Source organism: Bos taurus, chromosome 4, assembly GCF_002263795.3.
Source record: "Bos taurus isolate L1 Dominette 01449 registration number 42190680 breed Hereford chromosome 4, ARS-UCD2.0, whole genome shotgun sequence".
NCBI classification, from domain to species: Eukaryota; Metazoa; Chordata; class Mammalia; order Artiodactyla; family Bovidae; genus Bos; species Bos taurus.
Window position 1 is genome coordinate 104,138,933 of NC_037331.1, and position 24,579 is coordinate 104,163,511.

At 36.5% G+C, this 24,579-nt stretch overlaps 1 protein-coding gene across 17 annotated transcripts in view; it reads right to left on the reverse strand.

The window, feature by feature from the left end:
• Positions 1-24,579, reverse strand: part of BRAF (B-Raf proto-oncogene, serine/threonine kinase) — a 178,290-nt gene that overhangs the window by 122,760 nt on the left and 30,951 nt on the right. Inside the window, exon 2 of one of the 17 annotated variants that reach the window (XM_059885959.1) lies at positions 9,729-9,797. The exons of the other annotated variants lie outside the window; for them this stretch is intronic. Within the exon in view, the coding sequence (XP_059741942.1) occupies positions 9,729-9,755 (27 nt within the window). The 5' untranslated portion in view covers positions 9,756-9,797. The remainder of the gene's footprint in view (positions 1-9,728; positions 9,798-24,579) is intronic. 17 annotated transcript variants of the gene reach the window in all.

A 24,579-nucleotide genomic window follows, 5' to 3' on the forward strand; every position in this document is an offset into this window, starting at 1 on the left:
ATCTTGTAATAAGCTATAATAGAAATGAAACCTGGAAAGGAATATCACTTTGCTATACATCTGAAACTAACACAACACTGTATTGGTAAATCAACTATACTTTACTCAGTCAACAGACTATGTCAGTAAGTAAAATAAAAATGTTAAGTGAAAATAAGCACTATAACAGGTTAAGTTGCCACCTAATCATAGTTCTTACCTCATAGGAAAACATCAAGAATTTAGTGAGATATTTTATAAAACATTGAGCATATTGCTTAACAAATAATTGAAAATGTAATTATTAGTTACCAATGTTATCATCAAATGTTTAAATATCAGAAGCTCCATAAAGGAGCCATTTTCCAGGGAAGGTGTGCAATCAGAATAGGCTACATTATACTCTGTTAAGGACCTCCCATCTCTGTAGTTACAATCAGGAAAAAAAAAAAAGACTCTCCCATCTCTGTGCCTTGAAACAAAATAAGTTTAGTTTTCATTCATGCTATATGTCTACTTCAGGTAGGAAGGGAAGCCCTGTTTATTGTAGTCATACAGGGATGCACGTTAACAGAGCAGTAGTCACTGTTTTTAATAATGTTAATCACCAGGCTGGATAGAAAAAAAAAAAAACTCTGGAGGGCCTGACACTGGCAACTAGACATAGGGTATGTCATATTTATAACAAAAAGAATAGAACTAGTCACATGCCTTCTTTGTGACCAGGTAGGAAAACTGGATATGCGTAAAGAGCACAAAGGACTACTAGGGAAGGCTAATTTATCTAGAAATCCATAGGTACAAGAAAGCTACAGAAAAACAGTCTGAGACTTGGGCTTAGGAAGAATGATTACTCGATGTCATGGGAGAAATGAAGAAATGTATTATAACATCAAACACTATCTACATTTTAATGGTCTTTGAATACACTGCTTCTTCTGCTAGAACATTCTTTTCTTCCATTAGCCACACCATCTCACAACATAACCAAATGGGCAACTAGGTTTTTTCCTCTGAAGTCTTTAATGTGAACAAAAACTATAAGCCCCAAACACACTGATTAGCACATACTTAAGCTGATTCATATAGAAATAAACAATACAATCATAAGAAATCTAAGATACAATTTTAAGTAACAGTTATCCAGGAAACTGAAAAACTTGAAATTTAATGTTGTTCTTTTCTCCCAATCATAAGAGAGAAAAAATTAGGTAGCAAAACAGCTATCTATAAAGAAGAAATAATAAACATAAATTAGGATGTTCCTTGATCCATAATAATTATATTAACATGACTTCTGATGACACACACTGCCACCTGGCCACAGGAAGGACACATTATACAAGATGGGCTAATCATGTACTTCATCCCACTAGACCAGGTAATTGAGTATTGTGGGCACATGATTCTAGTTAGGAACAATTAAATTCTTTCCCAGCAATTTTCCTAAAATGCAGCCTTCCTGATTATTATGTGTGGCTATCTATCTGTTCTTCACTATACTCGTATGACTATAGTCATTTAAGTGGAAGCAAATGAACCTAGGGCTACTTAGAGCCACGCTTTCTAGCACACAGGAAAGTCTATCTCCAACAGAAGATAAGGAGCAGATATTTAGAAACAAGTAGAAAAAGGTGGGAAATATTTAGAATTCACTGGTACTGAACAACCTAAGGTCCACTTGACTGATTCCTGTAGCTCAACTAATTACTTTAGTATATTTCCCATAAATTTCCCTCTTTTTGATTAAGCTGAATGAGTTAAGTTTCTGTTTTGACCAACACTGTTTTTGCCAAATAATGTATTTAAAACAAGAGTTTGGTTTAGTCTCAATTGGCTGAAGACACCAGAAGACCAGATTCCCTGTAGATGACAGGAAAACTAGGAAGAAATGCATCTGGCTACAAACATGCCCATCTAATTCAAGCTTCATAATGAATTCTGTGATTGGCTGGAAAGCCCAGATAAGAAGCTCAAATTAATTAACACTGAAAAACAGACACGTGAAAGAAATATTCATAAGCTAGAGGTATCCACTATTCTGGTCATGTAAAAGGTTATATAAATAGCTCTATTCAATGTGTTATGAACAGAAGTTACTTGTGCTAATGATTTTTAAAAATCTGATAAGCAATAATCCTTATAAATTCAAGTAGCCAAATCAAGTTACCAAGTATAAATTGAAAAAGATAAAAACATTTAACACAAGGAGGTAACTTTCACTGAAACTTGATATAGTCAATAGATCTTATTTACATAGATTCAACAAAAAACAAGATGAAGGAGAGGGAGAGAGAGGTGAAGGGTAAAGGGAAGAGAAATCATGAACCTGCACCTCTGAGCATGGTAGGGCAGTGATGAATATCTGAGCAGAGATTAAAAGAAAGTAACCAGAGGCCTCTTTTTGTCATCAGGGTATAGGATAAAAAATCGGTTACAGAGCATTTAGAAAACATTTCCTAACAGGGATTATAAACCTACCACAAAATAAAGCTATGATAGTGACAAAGAACTTAAGACTATTCTGACATCTGTTGAAACCTTATTCTGCTGAAACTTTTATTTTCTTTGATCAAAGAAATGAAGTTAATAATTCTTTCCTTTATATACTTAAGGAATCTATTGTGATAATCAAGTAACAATACACCATTTTCTATGAGTTACAATATGAAGATGTACATGTTTGTTTTATATTAACTTTTAAGAAAGTTTAAAATAAAAACAGATCTCAAACATATTCAAAACTACATTTTAAAAGGATAAGTTAAAACTTTAAAGGGAAAAAAAGCAACTGAACTCTTTCTCATTAATATTATTAGTTCAGTCTATTTATGATAGTTCTCAACTTTGCTTAACTAATAGCAGAAGGCCCTACTTGAAAGTATACACATCTCCCAGGGTCTAAGTAATCTTAGCATCAAAAGTGCTTTCAGGTAGCTCCCTTTACTCCCAAATCTTTAGTGAGATCACCTTTCTGATGCAGGTAACTACAAAAAAAGGGCTTCAGTCTATCTTCCAACTAGGATGCTATAAGTTTTTGCTCTCCTGAACAGTCACAGCAAAAAAAAAAAAAAAAGAGTGAGGGAGAGGAGAGAATCACAAAGAACACTTCTTTGCCTCATTGTGAACTTATATGTCTATTATTCCCTAATCAGATTAATTCTCTTAACATAATATTCAAAACATCCAGCAAACAATTCAAAATTACTCAGCACACAAAGAACTAGGAAAACCCCCAAGTCACATGGAAAAGACAAGCAAAAATTACAAACCCCAAGATGACTCAGATGTTGGAGTTAGCTGACAAAAACTTTAAAGCAACTTTAATAAAAATGCTTCAACAAGCAATCAATAATACTCTAGAAGTCAATGGAAAACTAGAGTCTCAGGAAACAACAGAAGACAATAAGAATTACAATAACAAAAATTTAAAAACTCGATAGATGGGCTCAACAGCAGAATGAAGATAGAGGAGTCAGGGAGCATGAAGGCAGATCAACTGAAATTATCCAGTCTTAACAGAAGAAAAAAAAAAGAGATCAAAAAATTTTTTAAAACTTGGGGTTCTACAGGATAATAACAGTAAGGTCTAACATTTGTGTCACTGACTTCCAAAAGAAAAGGAGAATGAAGCAATAAAAAATATGTGAAGAAATACTGGTTGAAATCTCCTCAAATTTGACAAAATACATAAAACTACAGATTCCGAAAGATGACTCCCAAAATGGGTAAGTACACAGAAATGCATACGACACACATCAAGTGTTGAAAACTAAAAACAAAGCGTTATCTTGAAAGCAGAGACAAATGACCCATAAACTACAAGGGAATAACATTTCAGATGACTACAGGTGTCTCAAAAGAAACCATGAAGGCAGAAAGTAGTAGCACAGCATTTTAAAGTATTAAAAAAACTGTCAACCTAGTATTTTATACCCAGTGAAAATAGCTCTCAGCAATGAAGTAAAATAAAGATATATTTAGATAAATAAAAACAAAAAAAATCTGCTGCCAAAAGAATTACTAAAAGAAATTCTTCAAACAGAAGAGAAATTGTATCAAAAGGAAACCTTAAAGAGCAGGAATGAAGAGCAAACAAACAAAAAAAAAAGGTAAATATCTGGGTAAACACAATACATTAATCCCCTCCTCTTACACTCTTTAAATATGTTTAATACTTGAAAGAAAAATTATAGCATTTCCTAATGAGACTTTCCATAAAGGAAATGTAACATGCAAGACAAGGATAACAGAAAGGAGTTGGTGGTGGCGGGGGGGCGGGTATAGAGAGACCTATATAGTAGTAATATTTCCATAATCCACTTAGGGGAGTAGAGAATTTATTCTAAGCAGACAATGAAAACTTTAGTATATATACTGTAATTGCCAGAATAACCACTAAAGAAACTACTGAGAGGTATAACTAAAAATAAACACACTAGGTAAATTTAAAATGGAATACTAAAAGAATGTTCAAATAACCTAAGAGAAGGCAGGAAAGAAGAAACTGAGTAATGAAAAACAGAGGAAACTAACAGAAAATGAATTACTAAACTGGTTAACCTAAATCAAAACATACTGGGCTTCCCTGGTAGCTCAATGGTAGAGAATCCACCTGCCAATGCAGGAGACATGGGTTCGATCCCTGATCCATGAAGATCCCACATGCCACAGAGCAACTAAGCCTGTGCACCACAACTACTGAGGCTGTGCTCCAGAGCCAGAAGCTGCAACCACTGAGGCTATATGCCACAACTACTGAAGCCCATGTTCCCTAGAGCCTGTGCTCCATAGAAAGAGAAGCCACTGTAATGAAAAGCCAGTGCACCACATCTAGAGAGTAGCCCCCTGCTCACTCGTCATAACTAGAGCAAAGTCTGTGCAGCAACAAAGACCCAGCAGAGCCAAAAATAAGTACACAAATAAACTTTTAAAAATATATCATTATATTACATGTAAATAGTGTACAGATACAAATTAAAAGATAAAGACCATCAGAAGGGATGAAAAAATCTAAATACACAGTTTCTACCCGCAATTCACTTTAAATATGCATTAGAATCACTCAAAGGGCTTCTTAAAATACAGACTGCAGAGTATCAAGCTCAGAGTTTCTGATTCAGTAAGTCTACAGGAGAGTCTTCATTTTTAAGATTCCCATGTAATGCTGCTGCTGCTAGTATGGGCATCACACTTTGAGAACCAGTTATTTAAAATGATGTTTCAAAATTCTAAAAAAGTTATGTTAAAAGATATGAGATCAGTTTTCTATAGATGTTGATTTCCAGTTTTACTAATCATCTCTCTCAAATGTACAAACAGTACATGGGTGATGGACATACTTTGGTTCCTTCTGTGTCTGAAAATATCTTGATTAGGTATGGGATTCTTAATCACAGCTGTTGTTTACCTCTCAGTGTTGCCATTGTTGACCTGATAATCCTTCCTTTTTGTTCTATCTGAGCTTTCTTTCTAAGCTTCTGATCATCTTTATCCCTAATATTCAGTAATTTCACTACAAAGTATAACTTCTGCTTATTATTCTGCCTTTCAGTATACAGATTCAAGTCTTTCTTCAGGTCAGGATATAGTTTTCTATTATTCAGTTAACTATTACTTCCTTGCTTTTTTCCTTCTAGAAATCTATTAATTCATGTTAGATTTCCTTAGTCTATCTTCTAAATCACTTACATTTTTACTAATGAATTCAACTTCTGTGTATTTTCTTTTTACTGATTAACAGTTTATGTACCAAACACTATTCTAGGCTTTAGGCATGTAACAAAGCTCCTGCCCTCATGGAGTATACACTCTATTAAGGGCACAAATAAACAAGAAAATAAATGTATAATTTCCAGCAGTGAATCAATGCTTTGAAAAAAATTCAATCAAGGCGAAAGACAGTAGGGAGAGGCTCTTTTGCTTTATTTCTAAAATTTTATTTATTTATTTATTTTGGCCACACCACGACCATGTGGCATGTGGAATCTTAATTCCTTGACCACGGATAGAATTAGTGCCCCCTGCTGTGGAAGTGTAGAGTCTTAACCAGGGGACAACCAGGGAAGTCCCAAGAAGGCTCTTTCAGAAACCGTAGGCTTGAGGTCTTGTCAAAGAGGTAGTAATATTTGAACAGATATGAGAATAAAGTGAGGAAGCTGGTGAAAATATTCTGCAGGTAGAGGAAAAATAGCAATTAATGAAAAAAGTCCTAGGTTACAAGTATGCTTGGAGTATTCTACAAAAACAAGAAAGCCAGTGAGGCTGATGTGATGTAAGAAAACGCATACAGTGCAAGACTAGCTCTCAAACTTTATGAGTATGCTCTCATGATCCCTTTACACTCTTATATTATTGAGGATCCCCCAAACTGCTGTTTCTGTGAGTTATATCTAATGATATTTGCCCTATTAAGAAATCAGACTGGGAAATTATTTTTAAAATTATTTGAATAAAATTGTCATGTGTTAAACAACTTTTTTTTTAAAACAAAAAACAAGTCCACTGTCCAAAACAAACAAAAAATTTAGTGAGAAGAATGGCACTGTTTTACATTTTTGCAATTCTCTTTAATGACTAGTTTAATAGAAGGTAGCTGGATTGTCATACCGGTTTCTACATTAACTTGTAACAATAACACAGATCATGTAGCATATGTAAACTTGATTCTACAGTCAGGAGAATGAGAGAGAAAAAGGTAAATATCATCCTAGTATTATTAAAAGTTTTGGCCTTACAGATCTCCTGAACCCTTGGACCACATTTTGAGAATCACAGTCTAGAAGATGAAGCTATAGAAGCTGGTAGGGGCCAGATTATATAAACCTTGAAACCACAGTTTAAAGTTTGGGTTTTAAGTGTAGTTTTCTAAGCAAATGAGTAACATTATATAAATTACATTTTAAATAATTACTCCTACTGGTATGTACGGAACAAAATATAAGGGGGCAACATCAGTTGGAAGATTACTGCAATAACTGGGGAGATGACAGCAGTGAGGACTAAGATGGTGGCAAAGTAAACAGTGAGAAGTTGCCTGGTTTAAGAGGCACACAAAACCCCTACATATGAACGAGTTCCGTTCCAAGAGTGTGTTCATAACTCCAACAAAATTAGCCGATGTAACCAAGTAACACAATCAGCTATACAGGATGTACTGTAACGGGCTTATAATACTTTTCACAGAATGATACATAAAAAACACAAAAAATAAACATTTTTAATCTCAGAGTACAGTACAACAGCTGGCATACAGAGGCTGGTAGCAAGTGAACAGGCAAGAATTACTGCCTGGAGGAGGAAGCAGGGGCTGGGAGATGGTAAAGATGTCAACAATAGGACTTTCACACATTGCACATTCACATATCTTAAAGTTCGCTACTAGAAGGTTACTATGTTGAAGACTTACTGTATTTCAAAGGTAGAGCCAATGGAGCTCACTGGAAAAGTGGATTTTAGATGTGAAGAAAAAAGATCTTACTTGATCTTTCAGAACACATATTCAGTTCTGAGCAGTGGTTTCTCTTTTTCAGTTTCAGGTCCAAAAGTTATACATTTGGAAATTAGTACAAGAGAAAATTATCTTGGTTCCATGTCTGAAATACATCCTGGATCAGATTACTTCTTACTACTTCCCCTGCTAGTCCAAGCTACCATCATCTCTCCCCTAGAATCTCCACTAATTTGTTCACTGAACGCACGGATGATTAAAATAAAAAGAAAACAGGCAACTGTGGATAATGCATTACCATATGGTTGCGGAATTAAAAACATGTAACTCCGCTCAGAACACCATTAATCAAACAAAAAACTTAAACCCTATATCAAAATATAGGCATATGAATATATTTATGTGCTTTAAATTAAAATATGTATCTCCTTCTTTCCTTAGATAATTTTCCATTTTAACCATTTTCAATTAACAACCTTTATCAATCAACTGGCACTGACTGCATGATCAACTTAAATAGCAAACGTAACTAGCAGGATAGCTTTTCATTTGCTTTAAATACAAATGAGATCACAACCTAACGGACTGCAAGTTCAATGACTACAGCTATGGAGATAATACACAGTAATAATCAATGAAAAATCAAGTAAACCTTAAACTGACAAAATCTTCAAGTAAGAAATACTATGAATATATGTATGTGTATATATAGGATACACACACACATCCCAGAAAACTTCACACTGTACAAAGAACAGAATGTCTACAACCCTTTCTATTTAAAACGTAACCAAGTTCTAGGTCCAAACCTAGAAGTTTAGCCAACTTACAGTTTTTATCTTATTTAAGAAAAAACATTACTTCTCTTTTTTTATTTTTAAGCACAACTGAATTATCTGCTTCAAAAGAGAATATAAAGGATAATTTTCCTACAGCTTTCTGCTATGAAAAGCAAAGCAGTCACTTGATCTTCCTATTTCCTGGTCACCCCTTGGCAAACATTCTGCACTGTCATCTTAAGGAGTCTACCTTTAATACAGTTACAATTTAAACCACTGAATTTAGACTCCACCACAGGTAGGATGTCCTATGTTCTCTTATTTTACTGGATCATATTTAGTCACACTCTGTAACATCTCATATTATTCTCTCAAGGCAATTCTGTTTTTCTTCCATGGTGCCTTTAGTTACTTTTTCCATTAGCCATGTGCGATATTTTGGGGCTTAACCTTTAATCTACAGTACTTATTTTTCAAGATTTCCAAAGTATGTTTTTAAGTATCTCCAGCTTTTTAATACTGTTCAAAGATTCAGTAAATGTGAAGCACCGTCCCTATCCTATAGTATAACGGAGTTACTTAAAACTATTCCAAGCCCACATTTTGTTTCAGTTCCCTTGTCTATAAAGATGAATAACCACAAAATACATTATTTTGGTTTTCAACCTTCCTGATAAACTGTTATATGTACTCAAATGGTGATTTTTTAAAATTATATACTTATTTATTCACAGACCTCTCTGCCTACTAACATAACTAAGCCCAGTATGTACATGCTCTGTATGTAAAATAACAACAGGCACAGAAATAGGCATGTTTGTAAAAACACACAATAAAATAGTAACTATCACTTACTAACCAGGTTACATGTATTAACTCATTAAATCACTACAACAGAGTAAGATAATATGTATTCCATCTTACAGATGAGTGGTAAGGCTCAGCAAGGTTAAGTAACTTGCTCAAACTCATAAGAAGAGGGATCTGAATCCAGATACATCTCCTTTAGCAATTAGAAATGACAGTATCTGAACAAAGGCTTCGAACAATGTACCATCTACAATAGACCTTAACAATGGAATTTAACAAACATACCCATTATGTGCAAATAATTACAGGCTTTTGAGATAGGGAGATAACCAGACTCTACTTTTTAGAAAAAACGTAAGAATTTAAAAGGAAACATAAGGTATCTTTTACTTCTCCAGAAGCTACGAACATAAGTCAGGTTCTCACTACAGAAGACTCTTAACCTTCCCAGTTTCAGGATCCCTTTAGAGTCTTAAAAATTATTGAGGAGCCCACAGAGCCTTTATTCATGTAGGTTATAGTAATCAATATTCATCTATATTAAAATTATATCCAAGAAATTTTTATACTTAATTCACATAAAAATTACAACACATTCATTAACACAAATTATCTAGTTTTTATGAAAAAACATAACTACACTTTCCAAAACAACAAAAAACAGTGGAGATGGAAAGTGGCATTCTTTTATAATACTAATTAGTATCTACCTTAACAGAAGACATCTGAATTTTCATATCTTCTGCATTCAATCTGCTGCACTATGACACACCACATCACTGTATATTCACAAGAAAATGAGAGTGAAAATGCAAATAATGTCTTAGTATTATAAAACAGTTTTGACTCAAGGACCCTCTAAGGGTCTCAAGAACCCACAGGCACTCTTTACTATTCCTTAATAATCACTTTTCAAAATTTATAATTATTAATTCAAATATATGTGTGTAGAAATGGCAGAAAGTGAAGAGGAACTAAAGAGCCTCTAGAAGAAGCTGAAAGAGGAGAGTGAAAAGGCTGGCTTAAAACTCAACATTCAAAAAATCAAGATCATGGCATCTGGTCCCATCACTTCATGGCAAACAGATGGGGAAACAATGAAAACAGTGAAAGACTATTTTCCTGGGCTCCAAAATCACTGCAGATGGTGACTGGAGCCATGAAATTAAAAGACACTTGCTCCTTGGAAGAAAAGCTATGACAAATCTAGACAGCGTATTAAAAAGCAGAGACATCATTTTGCCAACAAAGGTCTGTGTAGTCAAAGCTATGGTTTTTCCAGTAGTCATGTACGGATGTGACAGCTGGACCACAAAGAAAGCTGAGCACCAAAGAATTGATGCTTTCAAACTGTGGTACTGGAGAAGACTTTTGAGAATACCTTAGACAGCAAGGAGATCAAACCAGTCAATTCTAAAGGAAATCAGCTCTGAATATTCATTGGAAGGACTGATGCTGAAGCTGAATCTCCAATACTTTGGCCACCTGATATGAAGAGCTAACTTCTACTGATGCTGGCAAAGAGGGCAGAAGGGGAAGGGGATGGCAGAGGATGCAATGGTTGGATGGCATCACTGACTCCATGGACATGAGTTGGAGCAAACTCTGGGAGACAGTGAAGGACAGGGAAGCCTGGCGTGCTGCAGTCCATGGGGTCACAAAGAGTCGGATATGACTGCACAACTAAACAACAATATGTGTACACAGATTTTGTTCAAAGTCTGTGTTATCTCTGGGCTATAGGTTCTATAGTGACAGTGACTATATCTATTCCTATATATAAATATGTTCACAATGTGTACACACAGTGCCCAGCACATAGTCATCACATAAATATCTGATGGATTAACATATTACAATACAAAGAAACTACTCTGGTTAAAAGAAGGTAAAGGGACAATGTGTGTCAGGAGGCAAATTTGGAAGGCTTCATATTTGACCTGGATCCCAAAGGATAGTCTGAATTTTATTAAGTATATGGGATTAGAGTACTGCAGTCATAGTAAACAATCATCAAGGTACAGGTATGTTCAAATTAACTATTGCCATAGTTTGGTCTGGCTATATATACAGCATTGGTGATAAAGGTAATAAAGGTAGGCTGAAAAATCTTCAATGGAGTTTGGCTTTTATTTTAAAAACATGATCAAATGGTTAACACCCCAGGTTTCAATTCTGTAACACCATCTACTAGATGAACTTGGTAAGTTTATTCCAAATCTTTTTCTGCTCATACTTCATAGGTTATTTTAATGGCTTTATGAGACAATCATTCCACGCGTTACCTTGTTTACTATCATTACTCTAGTTTAAACTACCACCTTTTCTCTCTGAACTACTACTTACAAAGGCATCCTAACTGGCTCCTCCACTTCTTTTGCCCTACTTCCATTCCTCTCATATCCTTTCTCCACAGAGTGAAATCTCTAAAACACAAATCTGATCACAATCATTCTTGCTTAAACCTTTTACCGGCTCCTCAAGGACTCATAATAAAACCTGAAGTTCTTAGCAAAGCATACAAGATCCTAAAGGATTTTGCCCCTGTCGATCTCCTGCCTCATTAGGCACTATTCTCTCCATCCCTTACTCAATAAACTCAACCACAATGGTGTTCCAGCAGCAAACCTTTACTGCTATTCCTTCTTCCTGGAAAACTCGGCTCAGAACTTTTCCAAGCTAGCACAACTTGTTCAGATAAAACAGAGTTTTAGATTTTACTTTCTCCAAGAGGCCTTTCCTCACTAGCTCCTCCCAATCTATACTGTGTGCTCATTAAACTCTCACAGCAGATAATCACAATTCAGAATTTGTGTGCATGTATATATTTTTAAAATAATTTAACTGACAGCTGATTGCAGAGACTTATCTAAGCCATCATACAGTAACTTTTTTAAATGCAGTTTTTGTTACAAATGTCTTTTGATCTGATTAGACATATATTTTAGGTTGTTTACTCTGGCAACAATGTTTAAGTTAACTAATAAGTCAGAGAGTTACTAGAGGCCCACTCTCATTAAAAACACGCTACAATTATCAGCAAGAAGTAATGAGAATCTGAACTACTGTTGATCGAAATTTAGTACCCTAAGAAAACCCTGCTTTGTAGCACAGAAGAATTTACGGTTCTGAGAGAGTAAACGGCCATGCCAAAAGAGAAAGATTGAAAAATTTTTGCCTAATAATTCAGCTATGAGTTTAGATGACCAGAAAAGTAGAGTGCTAAGAGAAACTGTAATCCCAGCTCTACAAAGTAAATCATCACAATTGTAATCCTGAAGTCTGATGGTTGGTTAATTGAAAACGTTAGTTAAATCAGGGAATCCTAAGCAACGATAAAACCATAATCATTTTAAGTTATTTCAAGAAACATTTTCTCTGTTATAAAAACTTCAAGACCATAAAAAAAACCTTAGAAAATTAATCAGCTCTTTCTAACAACACAGATTCTGATACCAAAACTGGGTAAAACAGCACAAGAAAGTTATTGACTAATCTCATTTGTAAGCACAGATGTAATAGCACTAAATAAAAAGTTGTATGGCAAATGTAATGAATTAAATTACATTAGTAGAAGAAGAAAATCATACAATCACCTCAATAGATGTAGGTAAAAAAAATCTGACAAAATTCAATATCCATGTATGATTAAACATACACACACAAATCTCTCAAACCAGAAACTGCATCACCAAGCATATAGCGTTCACATTAAAGATAGGAAAAATAAAAATTCAGTGATATAGATTACTACAACTATCAAATATTGTACGCAAGACCCTAAGCAGTGTGTGAAAACAGAGACTTACACATGAGAAAGGGAAAAATAAAACAATCATTATTTGCACATATGAGTGTTACTTAAAAATCCAAGACTGATGAATTTGAATGTATAGAACAGTCTTATGGACTCTGTGGGAGAGGGAGAGGGTGGGAAGATTTGGGAGAATGACATTGTAACATGTAAAATATCATGTAAGAAACGAGTTGCCAGGCCAGGTTCGATCCACGATACTGGATGCTTGGGGCTGGTGCACTGGGACGACCCAGAGGGATGGTATGGGGAGGGAGGAGGGAGGAGGGTTCAGGATGGGGAACACATGTATACCTGTGGTGGATTCATTATGATATTTGTCAAAACTAATACAATTATGTAAAGTTTAAAAATAAAATAAAATTTTAAAAAAAAATAAAAAAAAAATAAAAAAAAAAAAAATAAAATAAAAATCAATGTACAAAAGAAAAAATCAGTTCCCTACAATAATTTTCCCTAATCCCATTTGCAATAGCACAAAAGATTCTTGGGAATAAAACTAATCCCACACTCCTCAAAGTATAAAAAAAGAACATTATATTGAAAACTACAGATATTTATTTAAGGAAATAATGGACTAAAATAAATGAGGATCAAGACCATGTTCATGAACTAGAAAATTCAATTTGTAAATATCTATGTCCTTATACTAATATATAAATTTAATACAATCACTATCAAAATCCCAGTAGTACTTTTTATAGAACTTGATAACTTGATTTGCATTCCTGAACAATACAGTTAATTCCATTTGTTTTTGAACTTTTTATGAATAGAATCATGTAAAGAATTTTCTGTGATTTTCTAATGTTTGACTAAATATGTTTGGGAGATTTGTACAGATCAATGCAGGAGAGATTTTCTATTTGAACAATATTTTTATTCCATAAATGAATATATAATGATTTATCTATCCAATCCACTATTGATGGACACCTGAATTTTGTGTCCATATACTTTGGGGTTAATAGGAATAATGCTGCTATGAACATTTTTCTATAAGTAAGCTTCCTACTCCATATACTGACACATTTCTCTAGGACAATGGTTGGTTCTCTAAGTACGATTCCTCGGCCAAGTTCCCATCATCTGGGAACTTGCCAATAACACAAATTACCAGGCTCCATTCCACTTCAACTGAATCAAAAACTCTGGGGCTGGGCCCAGACATCTGTCTGCACTGCACCCCTACAAGTGATTCTGATACACATTCAAATCTTACAACCATGGGTCTAGGGTAACTGCTTAGCAGTTGTAGAAAACTATTATTTTGCAAAGTGGTTCATCAATTCACACACCTACCAGCAGTCAAGCTGGTTTTAGAAAAGACAGAGGAACCAGAGATCAAATTGCCAATATTCGCTGCATCATCAAAAAAGCAGGAGAATTCCAGAAAAACATCTATTTCTGCTTTATTGACTATGCCAAAGCCTTTGACTGTGTGGATCACAATAAACTGTGGAAAATTCTGAAAGAGATGGGAATACCAGACCACCTGACCTGCCTCTTGAGAAACCTATATGCAAGTCAGGAAGCAACAGTTAGAACTGGACATGGAACAACAGACTGGTTCCAAATAGGAAAAGGAGTACGTCAAGGCTGTATATTGTCACCCTGCTTATTTAACTTATATGCAGAGTACATCATGAGAAACGATGGGCTGGAAGAAGCACAAGCCGGAATCAAGATTGCCGGGAGAAATATCAATAACCTCAGATATGCAGATGACATCACCCTTATGGCAGAAAGTGAAGATGAACCAAAAAGCCTCTTGATGAAAGTGAAAGTGGAGAGTGAAAAAGTTGGCTTAAAGCTCAACATTCAGAAAACTAAGATCATGGCATCTGGTCCCATCATTTCATGGGAAATAGATGGGGAAACAGTGGAAAACAGTGTCAGACTTTATTTTTTTGGGCTCCAAAATCACTGCAGATGGTGACTACAGCCATGAAATTAAAAGAGGCTTACTCCTTGGAAGGAAAGTTATGACCAACCTAGATAGCATATTGAAAAGCAGACATTACTTTGCCAACAAAGGTCCGTCTAGTCAAGGCTATGGTTTTTCCAGTGGTCATGTATGGATGTGAGAGTTGGACTGTGAAGAAAGCTGAGTGCAGAAGAATTGATGCTTTTGAACTGTGGGGTTGGGAGAAGACTCTTGAGAGTCCTGTGGACTGCAAGGAGATCCAACCAGTCCATTCTAAAGGAGCATCAGTCCTGGGTGTTCTTTGGAAGGAATGATGCTAAAGCTGAAACTCCAGTACTTTGGCCACCTCATGTGAAGAGTTGACTCACTGGAAAAGACTCTGATGCTGGGCGGGATTGGGGGCAGGAGAAGAAGGGGACGACAGAGGATGAAATGGCTAGATGGCATCACCAACTCGATGGACGTGAGTTTGAGTGAATTCCGGGAGTTGGTGATGGACAGGGAGGCCTGGGGGAGAAGGCAATGGCACCCCACCCCAGTAGTCTTGCCTGGAAAATCCCATGGATGTCCTCAAGGAGCCTGGTGTGCTGCAGTCCATGGGGTTGCTAGGAGTCAGACACCGAGTGACTTCACTTTCACTTTTCACTTTCATGCACTGGAGAAGGAAATGGCAACCCACTCCAGTGTTCTTGCCTGGAGAATCCCAGGGACCGGGGATCCTGGTGGGCTGCCATCTATGGGGTCGCACAGAGTAGGACACGACTGACGCGACTTAGCAGCAGCAGCAGGGAGGCCTGGTGTGCTGAGATTCATGGGGTCGCAAAGGGTTGGACACGACTCTGCGACTGAACTGAACGGAACTGAACCAGCGGTGGAAGAACTCCCATTGCTCCATATCCTTGCTAATGTCTGATGCTGTCAGGTATTAATTTCTGTTAGTGTAGTCTGTATAAAATGGTCTTTAGTGGCTTCAGTTTCTATTCAATTGTTAATGAGGATAATGATCTTTTAACTATGTTAATTAGTTATTTAAATTTCTTTTATCATCAAATGCCTTCTCAGACTTTTTTGTCCTTTTTCTACTTGGTGTTGTCTTAGTGAACAGTTCCTTAGGTATATTTTTCATAACAGTTGTCCATTCATTACATGGTGGATGTAACATCTATAATGGCCCCAATGACTGTCACCTCTTGATATTCATGCCCTTGTACAACCTCACCTCCTGGAGTACGGGTTGGGCTTACTGACTTGCTATTGAATAGACTGGCATAAGTAATAGAATGTCACTTTTAAGATTAAGTTTTAAGAAGACAATCAACCGAAGTATGCATCAACAGATGAATGGATAAAGAATATGTGGTATATCTATAGATACACAATGGAATACTACTCAGCCATAAAAAAGAATGAAATTTTGCCATTTGCAACAACATGGATGTACTTGGAGGGTATCATGCTTAGTAAAGTAAGTTAGACAGAAAAAGACAAATATACTTAACATATGGAATCTAAGAAATAAAACAAGTGATAAATATAACCAAGCAGAAACAGAGTCACAGAAGTTAGAGAACCAGTAGGAAAAGGAAAGGAGGAAGGGGTAAAATAGAGGTAGGGGATTAAGAGGTACAAATGACTATGTATAAAATAAGTAAGTTACAAGGATATATAGGAGAGCACAGGGAAAACAACTTTAGAAAAAAAGACCTCAGCAGCTCAGATGGTAGAGTCTCCCTGCAATGCAGGAGACCTGGCTTTGATCCCTGGGTCAGGAAGATCCCCTGGAGGAGAGAATGGCAACCCACACCAGTATTCTTGCCTGGAGAATTCCATGGGAAGAGGAGCCTGGTGGGCTACAGCCCATGGGGTCACAAAGAATTGGACACAACTGACTGACTTTGACTCACCATTTCCCCCCACCCTTCACCCCCCCAAAAAAAGACTGTGGCTATCACCTTAGGGAGTCTCTCTCACTCTGGTCTGGATCTCTCATTCCAGGAAAAGCCAGCTGCCATGCTGTGAGAGGGCCCTAGGAGGAGGCCCATGTGAGTGAATCTGAAACTGGATCTTCTAAGGCTGCCACATGCGAAGAGGCAGCGCAGAACGAGGTCCTTCTTCAGTACAGCACTCACTGAGATAATCGCAGGCCCAGCTGACACCTTGACTGCAGCCTCACAAGAGACCCTGAGCTAGAACCACTAAGCTAAGTTGCTCTCAGATCCCTGATCCACAGAAACAGAGACAAACACTTGTTATCAGCAACAGGTAGCTACTGCATGTGTTACAAACATCTTTGATCCTGTACTTTAAGTCTCTTAAGGGAGTCTCAATAATTAAGTTTCCATTTTTAACACAGTCAAAAATTCATCAATTTTTATGGTGTTTTTCAGTCTCAAGAAATCCTTCCCTGCTTTGAGCTCATAAAAGTATGTCCCTTCTTTTGAAAAGCTTTCTGTATTTAGTACTCAATCCACTAGCAATTAATTTTTATTCATAGTAAGAAAGAGGTGGGGTAGAACTTCATTTATTTAATGCAATAAACAACTAATTTGCCATTAAGCATGTGTCCACCCACCTACCCCCATAAAAGCATATAAAGCTCATTTAGAAACCTCTATTTACATAGTATCATCTGTTATTTTGTTATTCATCTTCCCTTTTCTTATTATAGGCACCTGGTGGCTCAGAGGTTAAAGTGTCTGCCTCCAATGCGGGAGACCCGGGTTTGATCCCTGGGTCGGGAAGATCCCCTGGAGAAGGAAATGACAACCCACTCCAGTATTCTTGCCTGAAGAATCCCATGGGCAGAGGAGCCTGGTAGGCTACAGTCCACGGGGTCGCAAAGAGTTGGACACGACTGAGCGACTTCAGTCACTCATTCACTCAAGACACCCCAAAGGCTAGACCTCAGACAACCAACTGCCTAGGCCTCAAAACCATGCCTGTGGAACCCTCAAAGTCACTCTCCCTGGCTCCCCAAGGTCAGGCTAACTGCTCTGGACATCACTCAGCAGCAGATCCCAACCCTCTCCTGCCTTTCTAACAAGGCTGTAACACAACTGACATTCTTAAAGATCTATTTAAAGAAAAACCAGTCTACTTCTAGGCTTCCTACCATTTAAAAAAATTCACAAAAGAAAATATAAACAAAAAACATATACAATGAGGAAAAATTTTTAATATGAAAAAAAATCATGTAATAAAAATTAGAGTGATAAGTCTGTTCGTATTCTTGGCACTCATCTGACATTTTAGGAAGTGGTTTATTAAAACCTCCAGATATCACCAGAAGTGAATCTGAATGTGACTTCTGGTGGGAGCCATGTGTCTTATTCACCAAGGTAATAACCAGGGCCTAGCAGTGCTTCACATATAGCAGGCATTCAAATTTGTTGACTGAAAAAAAATGTATTACAGAAGTCATCTCATCTTACTGTTCTTTAAGAATATCTTGGCAATTGTTGCCTCTTTTTACTTCAAAAGAAACCATTAATCAAGCTGTCAAGTTCCACAGAAAAACCAACAGAGGTGTAGATTTCAATAAATTACTGATCAATTTGAGAAAAGGTGACATTTTCACCATTCAGTCTTTCAATCTATCCTCAGGATATGGTATATAACTCCATGTATTTGGGTGTTGCTTTCTGTCCCTAAATAAAGTTTAATTACCTTTCTTTATAGAAGTCTTGCACATCTTAAATAGCTAAAATTCAGTTTAAGTATCCCTTTTCTAAAAAATCTTTCCATCCTCTATCCCCTACAACCATTTTGAATTATATGCTCCTATGCTATGATTCCTCTGGCACCTGGGCCACATTTTAAACACAGTATACTGTCCTTAATTCTTGATGTGTCTGCTTCTAACTAGACTATAAGACCCTTAAAGACAGAGACTGACATTCATTTCTCTATCATAGCACCCAGCAACCAGCACAAGGGAGCTCAATATTTTTAAACTTTAAACAAAAGAATGAATAAACATAATCAATGAATGTAAAGCATAAACTATAAGGAAAAGAACCACCACTTATTGAGTACCTTCTATGTACTGGACATAATACGTGGGGTTCTTAGATGTATTATCTAATTCTAAAAGTAACTCATACTTTGGACACATACTTTATAAAGGCCTAATACTAGTGTCACATGATATACAGGGCATCAGGAATTCTGTAATGATAGTCCTTACTGACCTGGAGGTCACAGTCTCGTAAGCCTTAATAGGAATAGCAGTTGTCTTAGTCTGCTTGGACTGCTTATTAAAAAACACCATGAACTGAGTGGCCTGTAAATAGACATGTCACAGATCTAAAGGCTGAGAAGTCCACAATCAAGGTGCCAACAGATTCACGGTCTGGTGAAGATCCACTCTGTGGTTTCAGATGGTGCTTTCTAGCTGTAATCTCACATGGAAAAAGGGACAAGCTAGCTCTCTGAGGTCACTTATAAAAGCACTAATAATCCTAATCATGACGGTTCCACTGACTGCCGAGAAAAATAAGACAGGTGAAATCAGAGATGCTCTGAAGTTTCAAGCATAAGGTATGCTAAGTGGAAAATATTACCAGAAGGGAAGAAGATTGAAAGGGAAAGATCTAACGCAGTTTTGGACCTGCTCACTCTGTGATGTCAGTGAGACATTATGGTAAAATAATCAAGAGATAACTGGAAATGAGAACTGACACTAGTTCACAGGGGAGTTTGATTATTAAGGGTACATAGTGGCCTTCAAGGGCTTCCCTTGTAGCTAAGTTAGTGAAGAATCTGTCTGCAATGCAGGAGACTGGGGTTCGATCCCTGCGTTGGGAAGATCCCCTGAAGAAGGAAATGGCAACCCATTCCAGTATTCTTGCCTAGAGAATCCCATGGACAGAGGAGCCTGGCAGGCCACAGTCAATAGTATCGCAAGAGTCGGACACAACTTAGCAACTAAACCACCACCACCAGTGGCCTTCAAAAGACCAGACTCAGCTGTGCAACAGAAATGGAGACTGACTTTCAAGAAGTACGGTTTGAGTGAGTTACTAAGAAAAGGCATTTAGTGATCAGAATAAAAAAGCTCAAGGGGTAATAGAGTCAGGGAAAGTATTTTTGTTTTTGGATGGGATGGGATGACCTGAATACGTTTGAAGGCAAACAACAAGTAAACAGTGTCAAAGAAAGGTCTAAATGGGTGTGTGTGTGTGTGTTCATGTCAAACAATGTGAGAGTTGGGGTATGAAATAGAGACAGACTGTTCTGTGCTGTCTCAGAGAACTAAACTAAGAATGAAGTTTAAACCTAGAGAAGGTAAATTTGAGCTCTACAATTTTATCTTTATTAGTAGTAAAGATACTTGACAAAGGAACAAACTGACTTACTATTAAGGGTATTCAACTGAACATCTGTCAGGAATGTTACAGAAAAAAAAAGTCTGCACTATGGTGAGAAGTAAGACTAGGTTCCACCTGACATTAAACTAATACTCATATTAATCAGTAACTCCCATTCCCTCATCTTCCAGCCCCTGATAACCTCTATTCTACTTTCTGTCTCTATGAGTTTGCCTATTCCAAATATCTCATATAAATAGAATTACAGTATTTGTCTTCTATGTCTGGCTAAATTCACTTACCAAAACACTTTCAAGGTTTACTCATGTTATATCATGTATCAGAACCTCATTCCTTTTTATGACGGAGTAGTATTTCATTGTATGTACTACATTTCATTTATCTGTTGATAGACATGTGGGTTGTTTCCACCTGTTGCTTATTGTAAATAACCCTGCAATCAATATTAATAGACATTAGCAGACATCTAGTATATGGGCCTCCCTGGTGGCTCAGCAGCAAAGCATCCCCCTGCAGTGCAGGAGACATGGGTTTGATCCCTGGGTTGGGAAGAGGCCCTGGAGGAGGAAACAGCACCTCACTGCAGTATTCTTGCCAGGAGAATACCATGGACAGAGGAAACTGGAAGGCCACAGTCCAGGGGTTCACAGAGTCAGACATGACTGAGCGAGCACACGTGCATACTAATACACACACACACACACACACACACACACACTGAGCACACGTGCATACTAATACACACACACACACACACACACACACAGTATAGATGTATAGTCTATCTGTTCAAGTCTCTGTTTTCAATTCCTGGGTAGTGTTATAATTGTGTTTAGATTTTTGAGGAACTGCCATTAAAAATAAATCACCCAATACAAAACTCACAATGAAGGACTTCCCTGGCGGACCAACGGTTAAGAATCCACACTTCCACAGCAGGGGGCATGGGTCTGATCCCTTGTTGGGGAACTAAGACCCCACATGCCACAAATGCAGTTTTCAAAAAACAAAAAACCTCACAATGAGATACCAATTCATGTCCACTAAGACAGCTAAAATTTTTTTAATTGCAAATGTTGGTAAGGATGTGGACAAATTGGCAGGCAAGAATTTATCATTGAACCACCAATGCTTCAGTTTAGTTCAGCCACTCAATCGTGTCTGACTCTTTGCAACCCCATGAACCACAGCACGCCAGGCCTCCCTGTCCATCACCAACTCTCGGAGACCACCCAAACTCATGTCCACTGAGTCTGTGATGCCATCCAACCATCTCATCCTCTGTCATCCCCTTCTCCTCCTGCCCTCAATCTTTCCCAGCATCAGGGTCTTTTCCAGTGAGTCATTTCTTCACATCAGGTTGCCAAAGTATTGGAGTTTCAGCTTCAACATCAGTCCTTCCAATGAATATTCAGGACTGATTTCCTTTAGGATGGGCTGGTTGGATCTCCTCGCAGTCCAAGGGACTCTCAAGAGTCTTCTCCAACACCACAGTTCAAAAGCATCAATTCTTTGGCACTCAGCTTTCTTTATAGTCCAACTCTCACATCCATACATGATCACTGGAAAAACCATAGCCTTGACTAGAAGGACCTTTGTTGACAAAGTAATATCTTTGCTTTGTAATATGCTGTCTAGGTTGGTCATAACTTTCCTTCCAAGGAGTAAGCATCTTTTAATTTCATGGCTGCAATCACCATCTGCAGTGATTTTGGAGCCCAGAAAAATAAAGTCAGCCACTGTTTCCACTATTTCCCCATCTATTTCCCATGAATTGATGGGACCAGATGCCATGATCTTAGTTTTCTGAATGTTGAGCTTTGAGCCAACTTTTTCACTCTCCTCTTTCAGTTTCATCAAGAGGCTCTTTAGTTCTTCTTCACTTTCTGCCACAAGGGTGGTATCATCTGCGTATCTGAGGTTATTGGTATTTCTCCAGGCAATCTTGATTCCAGCTTATGCTACAGGATGTGAAAAAATTGGAATCCTCATCCACTGCTGGTGAAAACGTAAATGGAACGCCAGTGGGAAAACAGTTTGGTGGTTAGTATGACATATGTCATCACTAAGATGGACTCTGAAAACATTAAGCTTAGTGAAATAAGACAGACACTAACATTTCATGTGCTGAAGAACAAATAATGTATGATTTCACTTATATGAGGTACCTAGAATAGGCAAACCCATAAAGACAAAGTAGAATAGAGGTTACCAAGGTGGGACAAGAGAGAAAGAAGGAATTTGTTTTTAATGAGTTTTTGTTGGGCATGATGAAAAATCGGGGGTATAACAATAATGGTGATAAAATATTTTATCAATCCATGAATATGGTATTTTGCTTCAATTACTAGGTCTTCTAAAATTCATTTCAACAAGGATCCTAGAAGTCTTAGACTGTTTTTTAGACTTATTTCTGGGTACACATTTTTTGTTCTATTGTGAAATTACAGTTTTAGATTTTCCTTATTTACTAGAATATAGTAATAAAGTGATCTTTCATTTTCCTAATCAGCAATCTTGTTAAACCCTTACTGTTTTTTAACAATGTAGATACCTTTAGATTTTTATAAATACACACTCATGTCTATGTGAACAGTGATAGTTTTATTTCTTCCTTTCCAATTCAAGTTTTTTAAATTTCTTTTTCTTGCTTTAGTGAAGGTCACAACTTTTGGTATAATGCTGACAAAAAGTAATTATATTGGACACTGTATCTCTCCCAATCTCAGAGGGAAACTTTTCAATATTCCAACATTACGAAACTTTATTTTTTTATAGTAGATAACCTTAGCACATGAGTTTTGTTTCAGGTTTTATGATGAATGAAGGCTCAATTTTATCAAGCACTGTTTGTAACTATTCAGCAGATCATATGTTTCGTCTCTAAGCTGTTAAGATGGTATTACAAATAAATTTATTTTTCTGGTATTAAATCTTACATTTCTAGGATAAATCTAACTTGATTATAATGCACTCTCATCTTTAGATAAATATCTTAATATCTTATTTAGAAATTTTACATCTTTATTCATATAAGAAAGTAACCTGTTAATTTTCTTTTACATTGTCTTCTTGTCTCATTTTGGGATCAAAGTTATGCTAACTTCAAAAGACGTTGAGAACATTTTCTCTCTCACTGTTCTCTGGAAGAACATATACAAGATAGAAATACTGTTCCTTGAATGAACTGTTAGTTTTCTTCGTGGGAAAGCTCTGACTACTGGTTTTAAGCTGTAATGCTCCTTTCAAGTTTTCTGAATATTCTAGAGTCAGCTTTGGTGTTATTTTTCTAGGAATTTGTCCATTTCTGTGAAGTTTTCCAATTAACTGGCTTAAAACCATTCATAATTTTGTCTTCGATCTTTTAAAGTCTTCAGGGTATGTAATGCCATCTTCTCCCCCACTCTCCCCTACTTTTTTTTCGCTCCTTGCTCTTGGTTATTTTATGACATTTTTTTTGATCACTATCATTCAAGATTTATCCGTTTCTCTTTCTAATAAATAAATTTTGCCTTTGCTCTCCACTGTATGACTCTCTTATTATTTGCTTCCTTATTTTCCAGGTTTCATCAAAATTAAGATGTTCTTATAAATGGACATCAAATTTAACAATTAATGAGACTTCTTGTATTTCAGCAAACACATTTAAGACTGAATTTTTCTCCATGTACTATTTTAGTTGCATTCTATAACTTTTTAATTTTGTTTCCACTGAGGGGAGTGACTGTTACATTAATCAAAACTTTTATTCTAATAATACACCTATCCTTTCCTTTTCCTATTCTTCTTTCCTTTACAGTGACACTGATTTGTCAGGGGAAAAAGTCAGGTATACTGTAGAAAGTCCCACTTTCTGGTTTGATTTGGTTGATTTGTTTTCTCATGGGATCACTTGCCTTGTTCCCATATTTCCCATAAGCGAGCTAGATCTAGAGATCTGATTGAGAGATTTGATGATTCAATTTTTTTTTTCTCCAATAAAGAATATTCCATAGCCTGGTGCTGGGTAATTTCTATTTTTCTGTCAAGATCCTTTACATGTGAGGGACATAATATCTCCTTATCTCACTTTTAACAACCTGATTGATCAAATTCCACAACTTGACATCAAAATTATGTACTCATCCAGCTCAAGGTACTTTCTAATTTCCATTGTGATTTCTTTCTTAATACATGGATTAATTCATAGTTGTTACACACTTTATAAACATATGAAGCTTTTAAAATTATCTTACTGACAAATTTTAATAAAAATGTGTTATGGAAAGAAAAGATGCTCTTTTTATTTCAATCTTCTGAAATCTGTTGAAACTTGTTTTATACAGTCAATTTCCCAATATCCTTATGTGCCTGAAAATGATGTGTAGTCTTCTTCAACTGGGTACAACAGGTTCTATAAATCATCTGGGTTAAGTTTGCTCATTATGCTGTTCAAATATTTTAAATCCTGCGTAACGTGCCTGTTGCTTTTATCAATTACTGAGTGAAAT